The sequence below is a fragment of the Lingula anatina genome, chromosome 1 (genome assembly GCF_051362555.1).
Source record: "Lingula anatina isolate TDL-2025a chromosome 1, LinAna3.0, whole genome shotgun sequence".
NCBI lineage: Eukaryota > Metazoa > Brachiopoda > Lingulata > Lingulida > Lingulidae > Lingula > Lingula anatina.
The window spans coordinates 33348954-33376575 of NC_141767.1; the positions used below are offsets into that span (position 1 = coordinate 33348954).

Genomic DNA, 27622 nt, shown 5'->3' on the forward strand with positions numbered 1-27622 from the left:
GTCCGTGTAACAGAAAGTCCGCCTTCTTTTTAGTTATTATGGTTAGGATTAGCCTGACCTAAGTGGGTCAAAATTTAGAGCGAGGCTTACCTGTACAAATGAATGGGAAGCTGGATCTCTACCATGGGGGACTCTCTGTCACAATACACCGGTGCACGTTTTATTAAGGCCTACGTGAGGGTCAGTCGCGAGGAGAGAAAACATAACCTAAAGCTGACATCAGGAAACCATAAAGGTTGTAATGTAAATAAATTGAAGAGCATTTTGGCAGAAAAATTTTATGTACGCCTTACATTTCACTATGAATTGCTGCAACTATACATATATTGCTGGGTTCACTACAAATTAATTTTCCTACAAAAATTTTATCGGTGATAATGTTTGATAAAATGTATGTATGATAATTATAAAACACAAGCAGAAATATTTTAATACCGTCGGCTTAGGGACAATGAACATTTTTGCTCACTTTATGGGTGATTTTATGATGCGTTTGGACCGGGTTATTAGGTCCAAATGCCGCTTGAAATCACGAAGGTTAGATTAATTCAAACCATAATTCCAGTCTACAATTATTGGATTTATTTGGAACTTGAGTGGACCCGTTTTGATCTAAAAGTTAAGTCTGGGCTAAAGTTCTTTTGTTAAACTGGCTCCAGGACCTACTTTCTACCAAATACACTTTAACCTGTTGCACCAGCTATTTTGTGACTTCTAGAAGGACCTCTGGCAGAGGGTACCCGGGATTCAATTATATTTTAATTAAAAGATGATTTAATTAAAATACATTATAACGAAAGTAAGCTGCTGCATTATTTACATATTAAACATGTGAACATTTCTGAGTAAAAAAAGAAACCCATTTTGTTCATGGTTAGCATTACTTTTATTTACCAAATCATGCTTTGGAAATCTTAGAGGAATAAATGGCAAAAAAATGTGAATATTCGCGCGGCGGCAAAACATTATGCAGTATGTGTAATATATTGGTAGCGGGTGGTGAATGTGTTTAAGGTATAATAATCATGAATAATTTACATAAGATTATCGTCAGTCGGTATACGTGCTGCGCGTGATAACATTTCTGCCTAATAACGATGGTGATTTTAAACATTACAGATATGGAAAACCACACACACACACACACACACACACACACACACATTGCATCAATCTTCGTCAGCACATAAATGAAATCAAAATGTTACTAATAGCTTAGCAAATTAATAAATAAAGTTAATGAACTAGTATTTTTGAGCACAAATGACAATTTAAAACAAATTTACTGATTCAACATACAACTTTCGTTACTTACGCATACAAAACTAATTGTTTCAATCTAAGCCCCTCTTTGTCATGTATACATGAGTGTAAGCCATCTATATTTACCTCCGCCAAGGAGGTTATATGTTTTCACCCCTGTTTGTTTGTTTGTTTGTCTGTCATCAACATAACTCAAAAAGTTATGGACCGATTTTGATGAAATTTTCAAGATCTGTCAGAAGTGGGCCAAAGAGTAGATGAAAAGTTTTTGGTGGTGATCCGGATCAATAATCAATCAATAATAAAAATTTCGTTTGTTTGTTTGTTTGTCTGTCTGTCATCAACATAACTACAAAAGTCATGGACCGATTATGATGAAATTTTCAGGAACTGTCAGATGTAGGCCAAGGAACAGATGATTAGTTTTTGGTGGTAATCCGGATCAATAATCAATCAATAATCAATAATTTGTTTGTTTGTTTGTCTGTCATCAACAACACTCAAAAAGTTATGGACCGAGTTTGATGAAATTTTCAGGAACTGTCAGATGTCGGCCAAGGAACAGATGATTAGTTTTTGGTGGTAATCCGGATCAATAATCAATCAATAATCAATAGTAATAAAAAATTGCTGCCTTGGCGGAGGTCTGCGCTCTCGAAGTGCTTTTCTAGTTTTTCCAAGCATCAATATCTATTCCTCTGACCGCCTTCAGCGTACCTTTAAAAATACATTTAAGTATGTTTGGATCAGTGGCCATGATCATTCGCTTATGCCATTCTGCGTTTGGCAGACATTCCGAGACTACAGGGTGGTCAGCAGCAGTCAATACACTTAATTTCCATGTATTGTATTCCTCGCGTGTGAGCGTTGTGGGGTCATTCTTTTCATAGAGTGCAAGCGAATTCTCCAAAGTCGACTTCACGTCCATATGCTCTTCAGTTTTGAAGTTTACGTATGTGAGGATCCACACCACGATGCTTGGCTCTAGGGAATGTTTTGCCATATATTTCATCATCACTGTCAACAGGAACTCCCTCGTGTGTTGGGGCTGACATGCTGCGTTCATCCTCAAGTTCTCCATGTCACACACTGCCAGCTGAAGACACTCAGTCAGGTTATTTAGGGCGATGTGATACAGTCCTTGGTAATGGATCCATTCCCCTGTAGTTTCCGAAGCTCTATCTTCCGGTTGTTGCAGTCCATGTTCCTTTCGATCTTTTTCTTCGTTATTCTTGCTTTTTAAACCATCTGGTTGATTTACGTGGCCTTCCTTGATTTTACCAAGCCAAAGCCTGATCAGGCCCATATAATCGTCCGTTAAGGTGCCTAAGGTTGAAATCAGAATTTGCTGAAAAGTCGCCGTAGGTTGACGATTTTGTAGGGATTGAATGAAAAGAAGCATAGGGCTTCTTGCATTATAGAGGTCAATAAACTTGACTTTAATGCCCAAAGTGACTAGAACCTCAAACATATTATTTCTCGATTTTTTAACGGAATGGGCAAGTTGACGGAGATGTGCTTTGGGCACGCGAGCGAAAAGATTGCCCTCTGGCACAAAATAATGCGGTAAACAGCCCCGAACAAGACAACCCAACATTTCATCAAGAAATGTGACTAATATGTGATACATATTTGCTCCGGTCCAGTGACTACTCGGAATTTTTTCACATAGCCAGAAAAATACATTTTTCAAATGATAGGAACTGAGAGCAGTGCTAGGGAATTCTTCAAGGACACAATGACGCTGAATAAGCTTCAAAATCATGTAAACTTTCCTCTGCAACAAAGTTAACGAGTTCGCCAAAAGTCTTTCCTGGGCAGTGAACGAATAGCGCCATTCTAGACCCTGGACTCCCCCCGGACCAACGGGAACTATGTAGCATCCAGCTGAAACACATTGATGGACCAAACCTTTATCTGGCCAGCCACTCTTTCGGTGTCTGTGTATCCAGGCTTCTGCTGGCCACAGGTTATGACGGAAGGCTAGGACACTGTCGCGACTCAATTCTGCCTGGTATGCAACTTCAGGAATGACAGTCACGGATGTAGCAGCTGGCCCATGTATGTCTGTCACATGTGTATCCCGAGATTGCGATTCCGGGGGCATAGCTTTTGCGGTGGAAGTCACGTTCTCCATTGCAGTGTCCGTCGCTGCCCGAGTTCGTAAATAGTCAGTCCTAGATAGAGTGTACCCTTCTTCCCTTGCAAGTCTGACAAATTCTTTCGTAAGACGAAGTCGTATGTAGAGCGGGTTACTTGTAGGCTCTGTATTAAATATTCTACTCTTGGAGACACCATCTTTGCTAACAAAGAGGTTGGCAACAACAGTCATTTCATCCATGTCAGACACCTCGTAGGACGGTTTATAAGTCGAACCGTCTGCAGAACCTGCAGTTGAAACAACGATGTGCTCAGGGACCGAAAACCCATCCAAGCGACTTCCGGAACTTACATGGGATTGGTTTTGTGGCAACGGTACGGAAAGATTTTGTAATCCTGCATCAACCATGGTGGTTGTTAATCGGTCGCGGACTCTGTGCTTCACATTTTCATTCTCTACCACTGGCATCGGTAGAAAATATTTCAAAATTAATTCATAAAGAGTTTTCGATTCTTTATCTTGTGCCATCATCTATAATTCTCTCCGCTTCTGTAAAAACACAATAAATAAAAAGTTAACATTTTAGAATGAGCAAAACGTGTTGCTTTACCTGTCTTAGATAATTTCAGTAGAATCAGAGTCGAATAATAAAACCCCTTGAACTTAAAGCCGAAAATATGATATATTTTATAACATGTTTCAACATGCGCCATAATTAGATTTCATTTTCAAATAACCCCCTAGATTCGTACAAATAGTAATGCTAGTAAGCCTACACTGCATCCTCGCCGAGCTCATACAAAAAAAACTATTTCGATTTAACAGATTGAGATAATATTTTATCTAAAATGAAATTTGACAAAAAATGCTTGAAAATTTGTATGACATTTTGTTACATATTGGTTAATCCAAGGACTGTATGATTCAACTCCTTGCTTAATCTATACTTTGGTACACCCATCTAAACTACTGTTATATCAAAACAATGTCACGAGAAACGTGCCAAACGCTGTTTTATAACACGAGGTATCGTGCTCGCTGATACTAACACATACACATACACAATAAAGATGAACATCTAACCTATATGCTAGATCTCATTACATATTTAGAAAATATAAAAATTCAGTAGAATAAACAGCCTATCAAGATGGTAACTTGCTAAATAGCCCTAGAGCAAGATCACTGCCACATATAGTACTTAGAACAAAAGTTAAATTTTATACTGTAACTAATGGTTGCCCATTCGAAATGACAGATGTACCTGTATTGTAGGCCTACTGGAGCTTAGCGTCATATAGTACATGTAGGGTCCACGACTCTGCAGAATGCTCACCCTTTTCTCCTTTTCAGGCCCAAAAAACACCTTAATATATAAAGTTGATGCTATGTGTACAGTATTGTTCACTGCAAATCTTGTCACATGCAAATCAGCAGCTATCATCACGGTTGAATCAACTAGGCTTAACACCCACACGTAAATGTTGCTGTCTCGATCGAGACGCAGCCTCGTTTTGGGAAGTAGGTCTTAACAGGCATTATGACAATAGTTGAAATAAAGCAGCGCCTACAATATTAAGCCTTTCATGTTATTATTTACCGGAGACATTATTGACCCATGTCGGAGAACATGACGATTGTGGTGCAACTATATTTGTTTTCGACTATGAAAAAAAGCGGGACCAGGATTTGAAAATTGTTTATCTGTTTTTTTCTTGAATCTCCCTAAGGCCCGTCTGCATTCCTTCGATAAATTAACTTAAAACATTCTGTAAAAAATGCATCAAATATTTGAAAGGATGTTGGCGCCAGCAACGCCCCTAGCCGACAATCTAGTGAACGTGTGATAACTTGTGAACGCATTCCCAGCGAATTAGATCGATCAAACTAGATCGACCTAACTCCCTGGGGGGTTCACGCTAAATTGCTGTCAGCCGAGTGCGCACCACAGTTTATTACCCCTTACAGATTTTAGTAAGCAGGACAGACACATACGCCGGCTAAGCTGACAGTAATCTAGTAAGACTCCCCACGGGGATAGATCATTTAAATTAAAAGAAAAAAAAACTAATCTGGTTTGAAATCTTTTTACAGGTGATAGAAGATAGTGAGCGACTCTAACCAGGCATTGACTTCATATTTTTATAGAAGTTAAGGTTAGTAAACTTTTAACTTTGTGTGTGTGTGTGTGTGTGGGGGGGGGGGGGGGGGGGGTGAAGGTAAATTGAAAAGGAACTAATCTCATTCTTATTTATTTTCACAGAACATAGAAGATGATGAGCAACTCTACCCAGACATTGACTTCATATGTTGATAGAAGAGTACTCAATGTTCGATCTCAGGCACTCATCATCTTCTTTGTCCTGTAAAAAGAAATAAGAATGAAACTATAGATGTTTTTCAAATTACCTACACACCCCCTCCCCCCCCCCCCAAATATAGGTCAGTCCCCCTCCCCTCCCCCTCCCCCCTCCCCCCCCCCCAAAAAAAAGAAAGTTTACTAACCTGAACTCTATCCAGACATTGACTAGAAGTTCAGGTTAGTAAACTTTCTTTCTTTTCTTTTTTTTTTTTTTTTTTTGGGGGGGGGGGGGGGGGGGTAGGCGGGAGGAGGGTAGGTGGACTGAAATAAATCTAATGTCATTCTCACAACTTTTTACAGAACATAGAAGATAATGAGCAACTCTACCCAGACATTGACTTCATACGTCGATAGAAATTCAGGTTAGTAAACTTTACTTTGTTGCTGACACTCAACAAAAATGCTCTTATTTTAAGAAATTATAACTTTAAAAAAATACAGTATCTGTAAAATTCAGGATTAAAAATATCAAGTAATTTTCTTATTCACAAACTGAAATTGTTTTAATCAAAAGAGACATAGAAAAATTAAAAACATATTCATCAATTTAGTAATATATTTAAAAATTGAATTGAAAGAATGGTTAGAATATGTATTCAATTTCAAAGTCACATCATTTAACATTCTTGGATACAATTTTGCTGTAGGTTGTATCAGAGATTGGCAAGTATCTATACATTTATCTTTTTACATTTATTTTTTTTTACTTCCATAATAATAATTTGGTTTTATTTACCAGGGTCATTAAAAGCTACAGCAAACCTTAAAGAGATCCAACAAGATCGACCTAACTCCCAGGGGGGTCACGGTAAATTGCTGTCAGCCGACCGCGCACTGAAGTTAATTACCCCCTTACAGCTTTTAGCAGATCGATCTAAAATCTGCGGGAATGGGGTCTAATATAGTCTTTAACAGATATAAACGTATATAAACAAACATAACGGACCTACGTTCCTCGGTTAATACGACATTATTGTAAAATGATTATAAAAACTTAGTTGATAACGTATTCATATATATAAAGTATGGACATTTTTTGCTGTCAAAATGAGAACATAGCTGTACTTGTATGTGTAGTAATTAAAGTGGAGATTTAGATCAATACATTTATTTTTGACAAAATTCGGCATTTATTTATGTCAAAAAAAAAAAAACTACACTATATTTTATTTATTTGTAAAATTTACAGGCTACGGATATTGCAATTGTCTTAAATTTGAAGTTCAACAGATTTTGGTCCCGGCACCATTTCTTCTAATTCTGTTTTATTTGCTTGCTTCTTTTCTTCTGTTAATGTTTTTCGCATTTTCCAACACTTGAAAATTTTATAAAGGACTGTTATCGCCGATGGCTCAACTATCATGGTGACGCTTACCAAAACAGGTATTGAAATGATAAACGCTCCTCTATCCGGAGAAAATGATATGGCAATCAGAGTGAGGGCTATTGCCACGTTCTGACACCCTGTCTCAAACGCAATGGTTCGGCAACATTTGGCAGTCTGGCAAGCGGCGGCTGAAAACGCATAGCCCAGGATAAATCCTACAATTGGCAAAAGCAGAGCGGCTATCCAGATCTTCCATCCTGACGTGAATATTCGTGAGTAAAGGATGATTTGGCAAACAATGACAATAAGTATGCCAACCAAGCCACATGCACTGGCTACCTGAAAGAAAAAAACCAGTGAAGTTGATTTTTTGAAAACAGCGCACAAACAGAAGAAGGAAACCTTTGCCGATTTCACTATTAAAAAAGGGGAAGTATATGGGTTAAAAGTAATGTAAGATTCTGACAGTGCTTCAATACTTTAATGCCAATGTCAATTTCATTTCCATTCAAAACACATATCCAAACGCATTCTATCTGCCTACATTTGGCACCGATAATCAAACTGTTGTATTTATTTGTTTCTCCGAATACAAACAAGGATAAAATTAAAACAGATGCTACCACCATTGCTTGATACGTCTGCCCAGTTACAAATGAAAATTTTGAGTCTACAGTCTCTAAAAGTTATAAACCGCTACCGGCAACTCAAAAACTCTATCTTCCTCTCTCTTTTAGTATTTCTGATATTCCCCGCTGAAGTTAAACCGTGCATGACCCACCCTGCTCACAAGTGACATATTCTCCACTCTTGATGTGGTTGCAGGAGGACATATGCGCCAGGACAAAAATTTGAAGACATTCGATCCATACAGCTTTTCGGTAACCAGAGCCGGGTGAGCACCAAATGCCCGTATTAACCCGGTTTGAGGGGAAAAGATGTCCGCCGTAATGCATGTCCAACAGGAATCAATGCCCGTAGAACGTTAGCTCTACTTTTTCTGCCTCCGCCCAGGAGGTTATCACCCCTATTTGTTTGTCTGTCTGTTTGTCATAAACATAACTCAAAAAGTTATGGGTGAATTTCGATGAAATTATCAGGGTAGGTCAGAAATGGGTTATCTTAGGAGTGACTAGTTTTTGGTGGTGATCTGGATCAATAATCAATCAATAATCAATAATCAGAAATCAAAACACTAAGTTATGGACCGATTTGGTGAAATTTTCAGGAACTGTAAGAAGTGTGCCAAGGAACAGATGATTAGATTTTGGTGGTGATCCGGATCAACAATCAATCAACATTTAAAAATAAAAAACTAAATCATTATAGAATGAAAATTTAGGGTGAAACGGCATTGGATGGAGACTTTGCCGCCTTGGCGGAGGTCTGCGCTCTCTGAGTGCTTTTCTAGTTATATTTACTACATACTACTAGGTGTTTTAGAAGACGTCAAAAACATTATATGAAAAAAAAAGAAAAGTGGTAAGGAAGATTACCCTAGGTAGTTAACTGAAGTTCTGTATTAATCACTTCCATCTAGTGCCAGAACAATGTCAACCTTTCTGTAATATCATACCCCCCCTTACTAGTCACTAACTTGCCATTACCTGAACAAGCCTTTTGGCAATTTTCGGAAGTTTCCACTTGATAAGCACGCCGATTTCAGCTGGTACGAGAACCGTAAGGAGAGTGATGAAAATTTTCAGATACGGTACAACTACGTCGTCGTCTGTCCAACTTCGACTGTATATAAACAGGTTCAAGGGCATCATGCCAAAGGCGAAGACGGTGGAACAGGCTGTCATAAAAACACTGGAAAAAACAGTAGTTTTGTTAAGTCAATTACATGTATAAGTGTTGTATAAAATAGTGATAAATAAAGCACTAGCCTGTAGAATAAATCACATTTTTATGAAGAAAAAATGTATGGAGCATATTTAAAAAATGTTGCTCTTTAAGCTTTAAGGCATTTTATATTGACCTAAAGGTGCATTAAAATGTCAACCCATGGCCTTCATTTACCTAGCTTCAGTCGGGGATATTTGACATTCATGTTTTAACGACCTGTGCATATACCTGTCTATCACGAACACTCATGTGTAAGCGCTACTAATAAGGTTTTACATTATATAAAATATATTGTAATATCGTGTGACTTTACGTGCTAGCCTCTGTCGTAATTATAGGCCTAGATTAACTTCTGTTGGCAAAGAGACGAGGTTTCAGTTCCCTAATGGTGATCATCTGTACTGTTCTTTTTTCTTTACCTGAGAGGAACATTCCCATCATTCCAATAAGTAAAAATGTTGGACACCGTTCCACCGGGACAGCAACCAAGGATTAACAACCCTAACGCACGGTCCGCAGAGAGTTGTAGGGCGTGTGCCAGGCTGAAGGACAGGAGAGGCATCACGATAAACTGACAGGCAGCGCCAATAACTGGACCGATCGGACGCTTGATGTGCACCTTCAGTGCCTTCCACTCAATATCGCACCCCATCCCTAACATAATGAGCACCAAGATAATCGGCAAAAGCCACTGGATGGCTTGTTTTAAATTCTCCTTGACTGGATCATGCACGACTTCTGTAAAATTGCCGTAAGTTCCATTTTCATCTAGATCCATGGTGTCTTAAGCTTGTGAAATAGCACAGACTTCAACAAGTCTGCTTTGCAGGAAGTGACCATACTAATCTACTAATGCAAACTCAAGACGTGATAAATTTTCAGGTCAAATCCAAAACAAGTCGTGCTGTGAAGTTTAAATGCTCTACTATGGGTTCCATCCATTAGGCCCACACAGGCGTATTCGTTTAAAGTAGACTCAGTGCATGGTCTGTGTTTCTTTTATTTTTTAGATTCATTGTGTTTCATATTTAAGTTTAATGTTTTAGGGATGTCTTTTATAGGCCACCTGTTTGATCTGAGACCCATTTCGGTAACTTCGCCGCTTCACATCTTGGCGTCAACTAAAGCTGCATCTAAACTGCCCAAAAATTTTCTCTATTACAACTATTTTATTACTCAAATTTATCATTTGGAGTAAATACATGTTTGTTATTCTAAGTAAGGCTCATCAAAATTAAAAACGAAAGTCATTTAAGAATTATGTAGATAAGATTCAGCACTTGCTTTAACCATTTAAAAACGTTTTAAGAATACTAAAAATCCTTATGTGGACTATCAAAGGTGGGTTTCATTTCTTGCGGATGGGGTAGAGGGATATAGCTTTACCAATTTTGTCCCAGGGAAAAATAGCAAAGATGTATGAAAAGCATACCATTCTAATATAAAAGTTAAGTGAAAGCGATGCTGTATCCAGGGGTATCAACACTGAAATCTTTTAAACAACAACTGGTAAATAAGCTGTAAAGAGGAATGTTTGGTTTGTAATGTTTGGTTGCGAAAACACTAACTGCATGTAGATTGTAATAAATTACATCTTATGCTAATACAAATTTACTAAATTAAATAGTACATAATTCCGGTATGATCTCAACAAATATAACACAATCTCTCTCGAGCATATCGTTTCCTTACTACCTATATACTGTTAATTGAAATGCTTAAGTTGTTTGCATATTTATAAATAAAGAACCCGGCCCATTCCTTCTGCATTCTATATAAGTACATGAGAAAGTGTACTTATACAAATGTAAATCTACATTAACTTCTATATTACTAATTTCATTCATTTTTTAACTTATGGCCCCTCAATTTGAACTGACCAAAACATTTTACAGAACTTGCAGATATTCTTTTATATTATTTAGTTATTGGTAACTGGTGTTGCAATTACCATTAATTTTGAATTTAATTATTGATATTGCTTTAGGCTCTGATTATTCTATCTCTATTCTATTTGCCTTTCGTATTTTCCAACGCAAAAATGAAAATTTTATAAATAACTGTTATCACAGATGGGTTAACCGCCATTGTGACGATAGACAGAACAGGAATTGAAATAATATACGCTCCTCTATCGCAATCAGAGTGAGGTCTATTGCCACGTTCTGACTCCCTGTCTCAAACGCATGTCAGAAAATTAGGCCAGCTACAATGGTAACTTCTTTAAGTGGGGGTACAGTGCTTATCATCATGTGAGTAGACAGAGCAATTCATTTAATTATTAACTATCAGCCAAACCAATATATACAAAAGCTTGTACTTTATTTGAGGGCATTATATATAACTTAGGTTAGTCAGTAAACAGATTGTAGTGTCATCCACAATTTAGAGGACACTGGAAACTCGCAGTGTTACGTCACACACCAAATAAAAGTAAATGTAAATAATCACGTATTAACTACTCTTTTCTATTTTTTTTCAGATTTTTTGCCTCATTGTTTGTTTACTTTCTGTTCGGCAGTCTAGCGAACGTGTGTGTGTTTGAGCAGCGAGGAGTTCATATAATTCCCAACTACGATTTCTGGGTCATGTTACCCACGTATATTGTCGTAAGTCACCTTTCTGGTGTCACTTTTGAAGCACAAAGTAAAAAAAAATGTTGCTTTGGATACAAATACATCTTTAATTTTGTGCCTTCATTTGAAAATATTTCTACCTGTACTGATAGATTCTGATCGCCCCGATTCATTATTTTAAGCCCTGTGCTTGGTCTATATTATTATTTTTTCAATTTGTCTTTTCAAAACTAATTAATTAAAATCATATAGACATGGTATATTATAGCCAAGTGATGAATAGAAATCATCAGTTTCATTTTATTTTGATATCTCAGCTGTTTCATTGATATCAGAATGTATAAATCCTCAGTGCCTTTAAAGCGATAAATTTCGAAGTTGGAGATCAGGCACAGGCCGCAAAGTGGGTCTGCCTTTCGTTCAGTCAAAACTTGGACCCGCCAAAATACTTGAAAATAATCTGTGAAATTCTCTTTATTGCATCTCTTAACTTAAATTCTTTAAAAGGTTAAACATTGAAGTTTTTTTGCAAAATTAAAAGAACCTCATCAAAATCAAGTACCTGATGATACAAATGTATAAAACAGCGGAATAATAGGCCGTAACGCCTTTGGTTTGGTTCAGTGATTTGAAAGTCAAAAGGATGAGAACTGGACTTGAAGGTTGCAGTTCTGTAAAATAGTCAATATCAACTACGGGAACACTCGGCTTCAATTAAAATGAATTTTAAAAAGATTTTGAAAATAATTTATTGTGTTAAAAATATATAAACTGCGAATTTCTATTGTGTCCTAGGATGGGTTTACATTTACATTCAGTTGCATGTGTTGTAGGGAGACGAATCCGTCCAATTTACGAGGATATCGAATGAAACGATAAAAAGCGTGGATATTCAAGCATTCATCTTGTTTGGTATTTATTGTGATAAGACAGTATAATTATTCAAGTCTTGGTTTTATGGAAGAGAAGTTTTGGAAAAATCACATTATGATACTCTTCCTGACATAAGTATTGTAAGGGCTTTTAGTGCAGTGAATGAGACATAAGTATTGTTAGGGCTTTTAGTGCAGTGAATGATTTCCTGTTCAAGTAGAGTAATATTTAACTAGTAGTCTTTACTATTCTATATAGCGTACACAAGACAAAGGCAAATACTTATTTGCCGACTAGCCCGGCCGATAGGAGAAGGGAGTCGGTTTTATTTCTTTCAATTGGAATTCAGTAGCAAATAATACAATACATTGAGTGTAATATCAATTTGTGCTGTTTTGTGTTATAGAAAAGAAAAGAAAAATAAATGTTGAATTTACCCATTAAGTATCAAACTCAAATATGGCACATTGAATGTACTTAATCTTCTACCGATAACTTAACTTTGGACTCCGTTATCATTACTATTATCATACAATACTGAATAAATTGTACGCAATCTCCTTAAGAATAACATGCGTTCATAAAGGCCTACGTGAGGGCCATTCGTCAGTAGATAAGACACTTCAAACTAAAGATACACTTTACTCACAATACAATAAACCAATCGTTTAACCCAGTCACGCTTCTGCCAGATAATGGTGATATATGAAAAATAACAGATATGGAACACCATGTCACATGTGCATACATACATGGACTTATAACTAATTTTTGTGACCATTTGTTAAATTATCAAAATAGCTTTTCATCCTATCCACAAAAAACGATGTTCATTAATTATCAATTTTAGCACAAATGTCAATTTAAAACAATTAAACTTATACAATTACTACAACTTTTGTTACTTATACATACAAAAGCAATTGTTTGAACCCCAAGTCGGTCTCTGTTAAATATGACTGCTGACCATGTAACTACAGTATATTCAGTCTAAATATCAATATCTATTCCTCTGAAAGCTTTCAGCACACTTTTTAAGATCCAATTAAGAAGATTTGAATCAGTGCCCATGATCATTCGCGTTTGGCAGAATGTAACGCTTGTCTACGTGCTGCGCGCGATAACACTTTTGCCTGATAATGCTGGTGATTTTATGGCACACCATTTCACACACACACACACACACACACGTGCACACACACACACACACACACACACGTGCATGCACTCACACACACTGCATCAATCTTCATAAGCATATGAATAAAATCAGAATGTTACTAATAGCTTTTCACCCTACAAATTATTGAATAAAGTTAATGGACTTGTATTTTTGATGACAATTTAAAACAATTTAATGTAACTGATTCAACATACAACTTTCGTTGTTTCAATCCAAGCCGCTCTTTGACCCCATTTCCAGAGATTAGATCGATCTACTTTAGATCGACCTAACTCCCTGGGGGTTCACGCTAAATAGCTGTCAGCCGAGCGGACACGAAAGTTAATTACCCCCTTACAGCTTGTAGTAGGCGGGACGGACATTTAAGCCGGATTATCTGACAGTAATCTAGTGAGACTCCCCGCGGGGATAGATCGATCTAAAAGCTTTGGGAATACAGCCTTTGTCATACATGAGTGTTAGCCATCTATATTTTTCTAACCATCAATATCTTTTCCTCTGACCACCTTCAGCGCGCCTTTTAAAATACATTTAAGTAGGTTTGGATCAGTGGCCATGATAATTCGCTTATGCCATGCTGCGTTTGGCAGACATTCCAAGACTACGGGTTCGTCGGCAGCAGTGGATACACCTAATTTCCACGATTGGTATTCCTCGCGTGTAAGCGTTGTGGGGTCATTCTTTTCAAAGAGTGCAAGCGAATTCTCCAAAGTCGACTTCACGTCCATATGCTCTTCAGTTTTGAAGTTTATGTATGTGAGGATCCACACCACGATGCTTGGCTCTAGGGAATGTTTTGCCATATATTTCATCATCACTGTTAACAGGAACTCCCTCGTGTGTTGGGGCTGACATGCTGTATTCGTCCTTAGGTTCTCCATGTCATACACTTTTTCTTTCAATTTTTTGCCTCATTTTTTGTTTACTTCCTGTTCGGCAGTCTAGCGAACGTGTGTGTGTTTGAGCAGACAGGAGTTCATATAATTCCCAACTACGATTTCTGGATCATGTTACCCACCTATATTGTCGTAAGTCACCATTCTGGTGTCACTTTTTAAGCAAAAAGTAAAAATGTTGTTTTGGATTCAAATATTTCTTTAATTTTGCGCCTTCATTTGAAAATATTTCTACCTGTACTGATAGATTCTGATCGCCCCGATTCATTATTTTAAGCCCTGTGCTTGGTCTATATTATTATTTTTTCAATTTGTCTTTTCAAAACTAATTAATTAAAATCATATAGACATGGTATATTATAGCCAAGTGATGAATAGAAATCATCAGTTTCATTTTATTTTGATATCTCAGCTGTTTTATTGATATCAGAATGTATAAATCCTCAGTGCCTTTAAAGTGATAAATATCGAAGTTGGAGATCAGGCACAGGCCGCGAAGTGGGTCTGCCTTTCGTTCAGTCAAAACTTGGACCCGCCAAAATACTTGAAAATAATCTGTGAAATTCTCTTTATCGCATCTCTTAAATTAAATTCTTTAAAAGGTTAAACATTGAAGTTTTTTTTTTTTTTGCAAAGTTAAAAGAACCTCATCAGAATCAACTACCTGATGATATAAAACAGCGGAATAATAGGCCGTAACGCATTTGGTTTGGTTCAGTGGTTTGAAAGTCAAACGGATGAGAACTGGACTTGAAGGTTGCAGTTCTGTAAAATAGTCATTATCAACTACGGGAACACTCGGTTTCAATTAAAATAAATTTTAAAAAGATTTTGAAAATAATTTATTGTGTTAAAAATATATTAACTGCGAATTTCCATTGTGTTCTAGGATGGGTTTACATTTACATTCAGCTGCATGTGTTGTAGAGAGACGAATCCGTCCAATTTACGAGGATATCGAATGAAAGGATAAAAAGCGTGGATATTCAAGGATTCATCAAACTTCTTGTTTGGTACTTATTGTGATAAGACAGTACAATTATTCAAGTCTTGGTTTTATGGAAGAGAAGTTGTGGAAAATCACATTATGATACTATCCCTGACATAAGTATTGTTAGGGCTTTTAGTGCAGTGAATGATTTCTTGTTCAAGTAGAGTAATATTTAACTAGTAGTCTTTACTATTCTATATAGCGTACACAAGACAAAGGCAAATACTTATTTGCCGACTAGCCCGGCCGATAGGAGAAGGGAGTCGGTTTTATTTCTTTCAATTGGAATTCAGTAACAAATAATACAATACATTGAGTGTAATATTTATTTGTGCTGTTTTGTTTTATAGAAAAGAAAAGAAAAATGAATGTTGAATTTACCCTTTATAAGTATCAAACTCAAATATGACACATCGAATGTACTTAATCTTCTACCGATAACTTAACTTTGGACTCCGTTATTCATTACTATTATCATACAATACTGAATAAATTGTACGCAATCTCCTTAAGAATAGCATGCCTTCATTAAGGCCTACGTGAGGAGGGTCATTCGTCAGTAGATAAGACACTTCAAACTCAAGAGACACTTTACTTATAATGCAATAAATCAATTGTTTAACCCAGTCACGCTTCTGCCAGACAATGGTGATATTAAAAATAATAGATATGAAACACCATGTCACATGTGCATACATACACGGACATATAACCATTTTTTGTGAGCATTTGTTATAATATTAAAATAGCTTTTTATGCTATCCATAAATAAACGATGTTCATGAACTATTGATTTAAGAACAAATGTCAATTTAAGACAATTGAACTTATACAATTACTACAACTTTTGTTACTTTGTTACTTATACATACAAAAGCAATTGTTTAAACCCCAAGTCGGTCTCTGTTGAATATGACTGCTGACCATCTAACTACAGTATATTCAGTCTAAATATCAATATCTATTCCTCTGAAAGCTTTAAAGATCCAATTAAGAAGATTTGAATCAGTGCCCGAATCATTCGCTTATGCCATTCTGCGTTTGGCAGAATGTAACGTTTATCTACGTGCTGCGCGCGATTACACTTTTGCCTGATAATGATGGTGATTTTAAACATAACAGATAAGGCACACCATTTCACACACACACACACGCGCGCGCGAGCATGCACAGACACACACACACTGCATCAATCTTCATAAGCATATGAATAAAATCAGAATGTTACTAATAGCTTGTCACCCTACAAATTAATAAATAAAGTTAATGAACTAGTTTTTTGATGACCATTTAAAACCATTTACATTTAACTGATTCAACATAAAACTTTTGTTATTTACACATACAAAATTAATTGCTTCAATCCAAGCCGCTCTCTGTCATACACGAGTGTTAGCCAGCTATATTTTTTTCTAAATATCAATATCTGTTCTTCTGGCCACCTTCACCGTGTATTTTAAAATAGATTTAACTAGTTTTGGATCAATGGTCATGATAATTCGCTTATGCCATTCTGCGTTTGGCAGACATTCCGAGACTACGGGGTGGTCGGCAGCAGTGGATACACTTAATTTCCACGTTTGGTATTCCTCGCGTGTGAGCGCTGTGGGGTCATCCTTTTCATAGAGTGCAAGCGAATTCTCCAAAGTCGACTTCACGTCCATATGCACTTCAGTTTTGAAGTTAATGTATGAAAGGATCCACACCACGATGCTTGGCTCTAGGGAATGAGTTGCCATATATTTCATCATCACTGTCAACAGGAATTCCCTCGTGTGTTGGGGCTGACATGCTGTATTCATCCTTAACATATCCATGTCACATACTGCCAGCTGAAGACACTCAGTCAGGTTATTAAGGGCGATGTGATACAGTCCTTGGTCATGGATCCATTTCCGTACAGTTTCCGAAGCTCCATCTTTTGGTTGTTGCAGTCCATTTTCCGGCAACGTAGGGATAGACAGAACGCTCAACGTGTTTCGATCTTTTTCTTCGTTATCCTTTGCATCCAGTTGTTTAGCTTGGCCTGCCTTGATCTCACCAAGCCAATCCCTGATCTCGCGAATATAATCGTCTGTTAAGGCGCCTAAGGTTGAAACCAGAATTTGCTGCAAAGACGCCTTGGGTTGACTTTTTAGGGATTGAATGAAAAGAAGCATAGGGCTCCTTGCGTCATAGAGGTCAATAAACTTGACCTTAATGCCCAAAGTGACTAGAACCTCAAACATATTATTTCTCGATTTTTTAACGGAACGGGCAAGTTGGCGGAGATGTGCTTTGGGCACGCGAGCGAAAAGATTGCCCTCTGGCACAAAATAATGCGGTAAACATCCCCGAACAAGACAACCCAGCATTTCGTCAAGAAATGTGATTAATATGTGATATAAATTTGCTTCGGTCCAGTGACTACGAGGGATTTTTTCACATAGCCAGAAATACACATTTTTCAAATGATAGGAACTGAGAGCAGTGCTAGGGAATTCTTCAAGGACGCAATGACGCTGAATAAGCTTCATAATAATGTACACTTTCCTCTGCAACAAAGTTAACGAGTTCGCCAAAAGTCTTTCCTGGGCAGTGAACGAATAGCGCCATTCTAGACCCTGGACTCCCCCCGGACCAACGGGAACTATGAAGCATCCAGCTGAAACACATTGGTGGACCAAACTTTTATCTGGCCAGCCGCTTTTTCGGTGTCTGTGTACCCATTCTTCTGCTGGCCACAGGTTATGATGGAAGGCTAAGACTCTGTCGAGTCCCAATGCTACCTGGATTTTAGCATTTGAAACAGGAATGGCAGTCACGCATGAAGCAGCTGGCCCATGTATATCTGTTTCTTGCGTACTCAGAGAATCCGGCATAATTTTTGCCTTGAAAGGCATACCAACCATTGCAGTGTGCGTCACTATCCGAGTTCCTATATACTCACTCCTAGATAGAGCGTGGCCTTCTCTTTTTCCAAGTTTGACATATTCTTTCGTAAGACGAAGTCGTATATATAGCGGGTTACTGGTAGATTCTGTATCAAATATTCTACTCTTGGAGACACCGTCCTCGCTAACAATGAGGTTGTCAAGAACAGTCATTTCATCCATGTCTGAAACCTCGCAGGACCATCTGGAACCATCTTCAGAACCTGCAGATAAAAGAACGTAGTGGTCCGGCACTGACAACCCATCCAAGCGACTTCCGGAACTAAAGGAGGATTGGTTTTGTACCAACGGCACGGAAAGATTTTCTAATACTGCATCAGCCATGGCTTTCATTAAAGGCACGCGGACTTTGTGTTTCACATTTTCGTTCTCTACCACTGGCATTGGTAGAAAATATTTCAAGATAAATTCAAATAAAGTTCTCGATTCTTTATCTTGTGCCATCATCTTTAATTCTCTCCGCTTCTGTAAAAAAATAAAATAAAAAGCCAACATTTTAGAATGAGTGAAACGTGTTGATTTACCTGTCTCAGAAAATGTCAGTAGAATTAGAGTCGGGTAATAAAAATGTCTCAGAAAATGTTAGAGTCGGGTAATAAAACCTCTTGAACTTAAAGCCAAAAATATGATATAATTTAAAATTAAACGAGACTTACCTTGGTTAAGTCGATGTTTGATTGTAATTCTGTGAGTGTGAAAATGAGGGAGGGCTTAAATGAGATATGCTTGCGCATGCGTACTCAGCCTTTAAAGCTTGATGTTTTCACATTTTTTTTTTAAAGAACATTTTTATTTATTTATCTATTAGTAGTATTATGAAATATATATATATATATATATATATATATATATATATATATATATCTGTGAGCTGATTACATTGGAATTATATTACTGAGTAAGCTGGGTGGGGAGGGTGGCATTTAAGCCCTCCCTCATTTTTACACTCACAGAATTACAATCAAACATCGACTTAACCAAAGGTAAGTCTCGTTTAATTTTAAATTCTATTTCGTATAAAAATATCGGTCAGTCTTAAATGAGACTTTAAAGTAAAATGTGACAAACATCAATAAACCAGTATTCAATGGCCTTTATTTCAGCTTAAAATATCGTTTAGAACAGTTTCAACAAATCATCAACAGATACTCATGTAAACCTATACATGCCAGTATATACTAGTATATGAATATGCTCATTACTTCCTTTTTAAAACTCCATATTCAAATGTGGTAGCTTTATCCTCGATTTGTTTCTCATAGAATTTTGCAAATGTTTTTTCAGTACTCCAACCAGCTTTGTTCAAAATATCTGTCACTGGCACAGAATTCATTTTTGCCTTTGAAACAGCAGCAGCTCTCACACTGTGAGCACCAAATAAAGTAGTGTCTATTCCCGATTTTGTCATTACAACTTTGATCCATCTAGAAATCGTATCTCTTTGAACAGGTTTATAAGGTTTCATATAACTTATAAGCAAATTTTTATCAACATTATGCCTACGCAATGTCTTTGTACGAGCTATATACTCTTTTAAAACAGTATAAACACACAACCTCCTATCTGGAGGGTAAGCTTTAAACACAATATGTGATGAATTACAACCTGGTCTACTTTGCTTCAGTAAACCACATAACTGAAACACAAACTCTGAACTCAACTTTTTCATATCAACAACAGAAATTAAATGCAATGTTTGTACACGTGTGGCATTAATTACTGTCATGAGCATTGTAAGTTTTAAAGTCAGATCCTTCAAAGTCAAGTGCTTTACTGGTGAAAGTTTCCTTAAGAAAACCAGAACTTTATTACCATCCCAAATTTGAGCATAACGTTGTCTTGGTGGCCTCAAATTATAAATGCCTTTCATATATCTTATCACCAATGGATGACTCCCTGCTGAAACTCCATCAATTTGAATACCCATTGATGAAATAGCACCTCTTGCTGTATTTAAACTGTCATAAGCTAAGCCATCATTAAACTGTTTTGTAAGAAATTCTATCACCTCTTCCACATGTGGTGAAATTGAATTAATTTTCCTTTCACCACAGTATTTGAACCAGCGTTTAATGAACAGGTTGTATTGTTTCTTTGTCCCTGTACGCCAAGATGACATAAGTATGTGGGTTGATTGCTCAGAAAGGCCTCGTTCTCTAAACTGTTCCCTGATACTTTGCATACAATGAGTTTCAACTTGTCCATAAGAGGATGTTCCACTGGGAGCTTGTTCCCTGGTAAAGTTAGCAGACCTTTTTTCTTTTGAATGACTATTGGGTTTTCCACAAGTAATTCCATCAACTTTGCAAACCATATCTGTGTTGGCCATACAGGAGCCACTATAATACCCCTGGCTTTGTCTTTGCGAATCTTCTGGATACAATGACCCAGCAAACTGAAAGGTGGAAACAGATAAACATAATTCAGTGTTCCCCAATCATAAGTAAATGCATTAATACCCCAAGCAAAGGGGTCTGCCTGCCATGAACAATATCTTTCAACTTGCGCATTTAATCTAGAGGCAAAAAGATCAATAAATGGATTTCCAAATTTTTCACATATCTTTTGAAATACATTCTCATTCAACTTCCATTCTAAACGTTCATTAAACTTCCTAGAAGCATCATCAGCATCTACATTATCTTTCCCTGGCACATGGACACAGGTGAGCCAATCATTTTTCTCGATACACCAATGCCAAATCTTTTTTGCTATGTTATTGCAATCATAAGATTTAATTCCACCCATATTCTGAATATAGTCACATGCTGTAATATTATCACTCATGATCTTTACATGTTTATTTTCAAATCTAAATGTAAAAGACTGCAATGCATATAATATTGCTAGTAACTCTAAAGCATTTATATGAAGGTTAGCTTCTTCTGGAAACCATCTACCACCAATTTTTTGACCCTCCAAATGAGCACCCCAGCCTAATTTGGATGCATCAGTATACAATATAATGTCAACATTTCCTTTGTCAATTTTCCTTCTTTGCAAGTGGACATTTTCCATCCACCATTGTAATTCTTGCTTCATACTAATTGTAATGTGCATCATAGCATCATAATTTCCATTGTTGCTTTTTAAAGCACTTATCTTCTGCTTTTCAAGTTCTCTATAATGGAGTTTACCATATTCAACAGCTGAGAATGTTGAAACTATAATTCCAATCACTTTAGCTACTAGTCTTACTTTTGCTTCCGTTTTAATGATAAGCATTTTACACCGCTGTACAATGTGATCCATTTTATCTTTAGGTAAAGTCACCGTCATACTTTCAGAATCATTTATATTTCCCAAAAACAACAATGATTGTTGGGGAATAAGGACAGACTTTTCTGCATTGATTATAAAACCAAGTGTTTCCATTAGATGTTTTGTGCATCTTATATTTTCAACACATTCAAGGTAATTATCTGAAAACAATAAACTGTCATCAATAAATCCTGAACTAGAATGGCCAAGACTTCTCAATTTTGCATATACAGGCTTTAATAATTTCGTAAATATTTTGGGCCCTTCAGAAACGCCATTTGCAAGGCATGTGTATTGATAGATATTTCCTTCCCAAACAAATCGAAAAAGAATTTGCTGTTCTTCTGCTATTTTCACACTATAATATGCATGCTTTATATCAATTGATGCTAGGAAGCATCCTTTTGTCACTAAGGTCAATGCCTTTTCAAAAGTGTCCATTTTAAAATGTTCATAGGGAATGTGTTGATTCAGCTTCTTAAGATTTAATATCATTCTGTATTCTCCATTCTTTTTAGGGCGTACAAAAATAGGAGATAAAAACTGCCCCGGTACACTTTGAACTTTCTTAATAACACCAAGATCAAGTAGTTTAGAAATTTCTTTCCTGATTATAATTGTTTCTTCTGTGTTAAACCTATATTTCACCATATCATTTAAGTTTTGAAATCCAATGTTGGTATCAACATTTATATGACAATTTTGTACTATATCCAAGATATATGGGTCACTGGTCAATTTTCTCCATTCATCTACAAACAAATGCAATCTACCAGCTTGAAATTTATGTCTCACCTCTAGTATCTGTTCTGATCCCACTGGCTGCTTTGCCATGAGAAGTTTTTTGAATCTGCATGTGCACCCCTCTGGGAAGAACTTCCTCGGCCACGATTGTACCTTCCTCTCATGCGTCCCCTGAATCGTGGGCCCCTTTGGTATGGGCGGTTTCTATAATCCAAGCCCATTCTACTCTGCATCATTTTATAACTCATTTTCGCAGAATCTTCCACTTCCCTTGCAGATTTGGTAATATCATCTCCAAAGAAAAAAGTTGTGCACGGAATGTTATGATTGCACAAAGGTTTGTACTCTGGCTTGAGGTTTGGTTTTAACAAATCCTTTCTAAAACAGTTAATCTGTGTATTGGCATGACCAAGCAAAGCAATACTGTCACTGAACATATCAATGAGTTTTCCAAGCCCTTCACTCGTATCATTTCCTGTTTCTAACTTAGCCAGTTTGTCTATTCCTTTAGTCATCAACGTAGCTGCTTTTACAACTGACATTTGAACATCCTGTAACTTCTTATCATTTGTTTTGGCATATTGAGGAATAATGTTCCATACCATTTTATTGGTTTTGACTATCACCAAACTTTCACAGTTTTTTGGCCGTGAGTTATTTTCATCTTTGGTAAGTTCTGTATACTTTGAATGATCTACTATCCCATTGGTGAACAAATCATTGACACTACTCGCCAACACACTGTCAACTTCCACGTCTGTATACTCTATTAATTTATATCTCTTCGTCATATCATCAAATCTGTTTGTGCTACTAGTACCTGCCTCCGGGCATGTTTCATCCTCCAATCTTTCATCATACTGTTCATCAAAGTCATAATTCTCCTCACAATATTCATCGTGATACAGGTACTGTTTCTCTAAAGTATCTATGCGTCCCACGACGCTGTTAATGTTCGTTTCCTGTCTCTGCACAGTTTCTTGTATATTTTTCATTATAGTTAAATATTCATCACTGTTATGACTAGATTTTGCTTTGTCGTCTAGTTTCCCCTTTCCTGTTCTAGTTTTTACTTTCTTTGCTTTAACGTCCTCGCTATTCTTACATGTATCTATTGCGGGTTTTGAAAGGCCCGGTAAAACAGCACTACACGTGCTTTCGGCCGCCATATTGAAATTAAGTTTGGCACACAAATGATTCGTAGCCTACAATGTGTAACTACGTTACAGATCAATATATATGCCGCATAAAAGATTGCAACTCCGTTGCAAAAATGTTTCCAACTTAAGCAAACAAACTACGTTTGTTTTAGATTATAATTCTGATAGAAATAGATCGCATCTATTTTCAGGCTGACTACCCAGCCGCATGTCACAAGCTAACTGAGTACGCATGCGCAAGCATATCTCATTTAAGACTGACCGATATTTTTATACGAAATAGAATTTATAACATACCGGTATTTCAACATGCCTCCTAATAAGATTTCATTTTCAAAGAACCCCCCTAGATTCGTACAAATAGTAATGCTAGTAGGCCTACACTGCATCCTCGCCGAGTTCATACAAAAGCTATTTCGATTTTAACAGATTGAAATAATATTTTGTCTAAAATGAAATTTGACAAAAAAAAAATACTTGAAATTTTTATGACATTTTGTTACATATTGGTTAATCCAAGGATTGTATGATTCAACTCCTTGCTTAATCTATGCTGTGGCACACCCATCTAAACTACTAGTTGTTATCTTCAAAACAATGTCACGAGAACCGTGTCCAAAGTACTGTTTTATTTTGTCACGAGGTAACGTGCTCATTGATACCCATACATACACATACACAATAAAGCTGAAAACATAACATATATGCTAGGTCTATCTTTTAAGGCATGAATTAGCTGTCCTTAACGCTTACCCCTTTGAAATATTTTAAGCGAATCTATTAATTAATATCTCTCGATAGGTGAATTACCTGTAGGTCCACTTCATTGTTTGCATACCGTCAACGTCTCATTAAATATTTAGAAAATATGAAAATTCAGTAGAATTAACAGCCTATCAAGATGGTAACTTGCTAAATAGCCCTAGAGCAAGATTACTGCCACATATAGTACTTAGAACAAAAGTTAAATTTTATACTGTAACTAATGGTTGCCCATTCGAAATGACAAATGTAGCTGTATTGCAGCTTAGCGTCATATAGTAGGCCCTACATGTAGGGCCCACGACTCTGCAGAATGCTTACCCCTTTCTCCTTTTCAGACCCAAAAAACGCCTTAATCTATAGGCCTAAAGATGATGCTATGTGTACCGTGTTGTTCACTGCAAATCTTGTCACACGCAACTCAGCAGCAATCATCACGGTTGAATCAACTTATCTGGCTTATCACCCATACGTAAATGTTGCAAACACAGCCTCCTTTTGGGAAGTAGGTCTTAAGGCCACTAGTAGTAAAACAACCAAAGGCATAGAAACAATGCCCTGGCCTTATAAGTTTTTATAAAAAATTAAAACATACACACACTGGACAATAGAAGTGTCACCCCTACTGAACCAATACTATGGGGGGGATAAATGACTGTGGAATGATATGCTCCTGGTATCATTTTATTAACAGCAAATTTCACAAAAAATCACAAAATGAGAACAAAATATACATTCTACCAAAATATGCAGTTTCAAGTCCAAAATTAGTACTTAGTAGCATAGCCACGTGACCTAATAATAGGTGCCAGTCTACGAGGCAAGGATTCATATAATTGTCTGTTGCGTTCAGGGCTCACTTAATATAACAGAGTTTCTCTGCTGGTTAGACGGGCATTAGTGAAAAGTTTTGACATATCATTCCACACATTTTCTATTATGTTTGCATCCGTACTCTGGGCAGGCCACATCACGAATGTCCTGTTGGTCAAACAAATCATCAACTGCTATGGGCCTGTGACAAGGAGCATTGTCATCCTGGTGAACAAATGGATAATTCCTGTCATCAAACATGTTAGTAATAGATGGTAGCAAGCCTGACTCCAAAATATCGATATATTTCTATTGATTCATGTTTCCATCAACCACCATCAATTCGCCCACGCCATGGATGCTGATGCAGCCCCACACCATGATGAATATGCTGCTCCGGGTTAAAAAATTCAGTGCTTTTGGTTCAAATGCTTTATCAGCAGTTCGCCAGCATCGTACCCGTCTGTCATCAGAGGTCAGACCAAAGCGACACTCATCAGAAAAAATATATAGGACCAATTGTCATGGACTGTCTAGTTTCAGATCCTGTTGATCCTAGTTCACTCTACGTTGCCTGTTTTGTAACGATATAAGAGGTTTCAGTCTTGCTACCCTGCTGTACACTCTATGAGCATGTACCCGACGCCTAGCAATTTTCACAGACATTCTTATGTGTGAAATTGTTCCACTGTGTTGTCAACTGACAAGCAGTGTCGAACTTTGACAACCTGGACATCAAAATCAGTCGTTTGTCTTCACGGCCAGTAGTTTTTTCTTGGACGACCCATCAGAGGCAATTTGTCTCTTGATTCAGTGTTTCTATATCGAGACCAGACCCTATGCACGGTTCTGACTGAAAAATTCAATTGTATCGATATTCTGACATTGCTTATATTCCGCCTCTTCAGGTTAATAACTTGCACCTATAACCGTTAGATAATTGCCTGTATCTTGCCATATTGGAAGAAGACAGGAATAACAATTGCTGTACATGTACAAGACCAACAATACAATTCCATGGTATAGCGGTTTTATACTCATTAGTCTCATTATAAGTAGACCAGGCATTATAACTACCCAAGATCTGCCTACTGTTATTACTCTGAGTTAGGGGGTGACACTTCTATTGTCCAATGTGTGTACTTCCCAAAAGGCCATTTAAAGACAGATTAAGTGCAGTGTCCAACGTATGACGCTATAGCGCCAATTTTTTGGGGAAAATGCCGTTTTCGGATTTGGAATTTTCTCTTTAACCAAGACAGCTATTCAAGTGATTCAAACGGCCTCACAAAGCTGGTTGAAAGCACTTCAAACTATTTACTTTTAATTTAATCGTCTTTTACGTTAAATTACCCCATATTTCAATGGGTCATTCACTTCAAGAGACGATAACTTTCAAACAAACAATTTCCACCTTTATCTCTGGTATCTCGTCAATCTGGAAAGCTGTTAAAACAGCCAAAAACGTTCACAGGTTGGACAGATATGGTTCGACAGCTAAGCAACATAGCTTACTATGGGATTCTTGCTTTCAGAGAAAATGGCCAGAAACATACAGCCATTACCAGGCAATGCAAAATTTATCAGGAACCGTTAGTACAGTCCTCCAAAGAAATGCCACAACAGGGGCACCTACTCCAATACCTTGACCAGGGTGTCCGCGTATCACACCAAGAAGACAGGATCGCCTTCTCCTTAGAGTGCGCCATGCTTGTCGTACAAAGACAACCAGTGTCTTCAGAAAAGAGTGGCAGAATGTCATTCAAACGCCCATTTCAAGAACCCTCGTGAACAAGAGATTACTGCAAGCCGGTTATTTTGCACTAAGGTCAGTAGGGAAACCACTGTTTACAGCAGGTCATATACAGCGATGGCTGCAATAGGCTGGGGACCACATGCCTTTGCAGCCAAAGCACTGGAATCACGTCTGTTAAGATACTTCATGGTATATTACCACTTCATAGGATAAGAATTACTACTTCATGATAGAAGGCGACTTCATTGGTTAAAAAATAAGGACCCTTAGGAGACTTCGTAGTATATTACCACTTCATGGTACTTTGTATCCAAACATGTTTCAGTTCTGGTTGGATGTGGAAATTAGGCGTAAAGGTCGATATGATGTTTCATTATAGACCTTGATTTCCAGAGTGACGCGTGTATTCGAAATGGGGCGTGTGTGTGTGTGTGTGTGTGTGTGTGGGGGGGGGGGGGGGGGGGGGGGGGGGAGTAACATTACTCACTCACATGATAGTGCGTATGTTATCTCGTTGGAGTTTAATGAAGCTGTTATTTTCATATGTTCTCGTAGATACCCGTGAGATTAACTTCTATAAATAATGTACTTTATTTCAAGAGCTCCGGTCCAATGGCGGAAAGCATAAAGCTAGTTTTTTGTTTTACCCTTTTAGTTTTGAAATTTTTCAGATTTCAGGACGTTTAAAAACTGACAATATTTGGACGTTGAATCATGGCGGGTCTAAGGCACTAGATATATAAGACAAACGAAGTGTATAAATAAACACATTG

General features: G+C 37.3%; 4 protein-coding genes across 5 annotated transcripts; all 4 read right to left on the reverse strand.

Moving 5' to 3' along the window:
- Positions 1-48: 48 nt before the first annotated feature.
- LOC106178685 (uncharacterized) lies at positions 49-24753 on the reverse strand. 2 transcript variants are annotated; one of them, XM_087001319.1, is made up of 2 exons: positions 24602-24753; positions 49-3913 (listed from the first exon to the last, which is right to left on the reverse strand). In XM_087001319.1, exon 2 carries the CDS (start codon positions 3893-3895, stop codon positions 1931-1933), a length of 1965 nt encoding a protein of 654 aa, XP_086857445.1. In that variant the 5' UTR covers positions 3896-3913; positions 24602-24753; the 3' UTR covers positions 49-1930. The 2 variants fall into 2 exon arrangements, with proteins under 2 accessions (XP_086857445.1, XP_013417429.3); XM_013561975.3 differs by lacking the exon at positions 49-3913 and adding an exon at positions 16557-18818.
- On the reverse strand, positions 6919-9723 carry LOC147764283 (ileal sodium/bile acid cotransporter-like). Its single transcript, XM_087008489.1, has 3 exons — positions 9321-9723; positions 8661-8865; positions 6919-7392 (listed from the first exon to the last, which is right to left on the reverse strand). The coding sequence occupies exons 1-3, from the start codon at positions 9677-9679 to the stop codon at positions 6937-6939; spliced, it is 1020 nt and encodes a 339-aa protein (XP_086864615.1). The 5' UTR covers positions 9680-9723; the 3' UTR covers positions 6919-6936.
- LOC147764284 (uncharacterized) lies at positions 19432-23811 on the reverse strand. The gene is made up of 2 exons (XM_087000774.1): positions 22410-23811; positions 19432-20748 (listed from the first exon to the last, which is right to left on the reverse strand). The coding sequence occupies exon 1, from the start codon at positions 23525-23527 to the stop codon at positions 22412-22414; it is 1116 nt and encodes a 371-aa protein (XP_086856900.1). The 5' UTR covers positions 23528-23811; the 3' UTR covers positions 19432-20748; positions 22410-22411.
- On the reverse strand, positions 20358-21632 carry LOC147764285 (uncharacterized). The gene has a single exon (XM_087008574.1). The coding sequence runs from the start codon at positions 21630-21632 to the stop codon at positions 20358-20360; it is 1275 nt and encodes a 424-aa protein (XP_086864700.1).
- Positions 24754-27622: the final 2869 nt, after the last annotated feature.

Coding starts and splice junctions, on each gene's coding strand:
- LOC147764284 (XM_087000774.1), bottom strand. CDS start 23,527: ATGGCGGCCGAAAGCACGTGTAGTGCTGTTTTACCGGGCCTTTCAAAA.
- LOC147764283 (XM_087008489.1), bottom strand. CDS start 9,679: ATGGATCTAGATGAAAATGGAACTTACGGCAATTTTACAGAAGTCGTG. Junction 8,866..9,320: donor GATGGGAATGTTCCTCTCAG/GTAAAGAAAAAA, acceptor TGTTTTTTCCAG/TGTTTTTATGACAGCCTGTT. Junction 7,393..8,660: donor TTGCCAAAAGGCTTGTTCAG/GTAATGGCAAGT, acceptor TTTTTCTTTCAG/GTAGCCAGTGCATGTGGCTT.
- LOC106178685 (XM_013561975.3), bottom strand. CDS start 18,800: ATGATGGCACAAGATAAAGAATCGAGAACTTTATTTGAATTTATCTTG.
- LOC147764285 (XM_087008574.1), bottom strand. CDS start 21,632: ATGACGGTGACTTTACCTAAAGATAAAATGGATCACATTGTACAGCGG.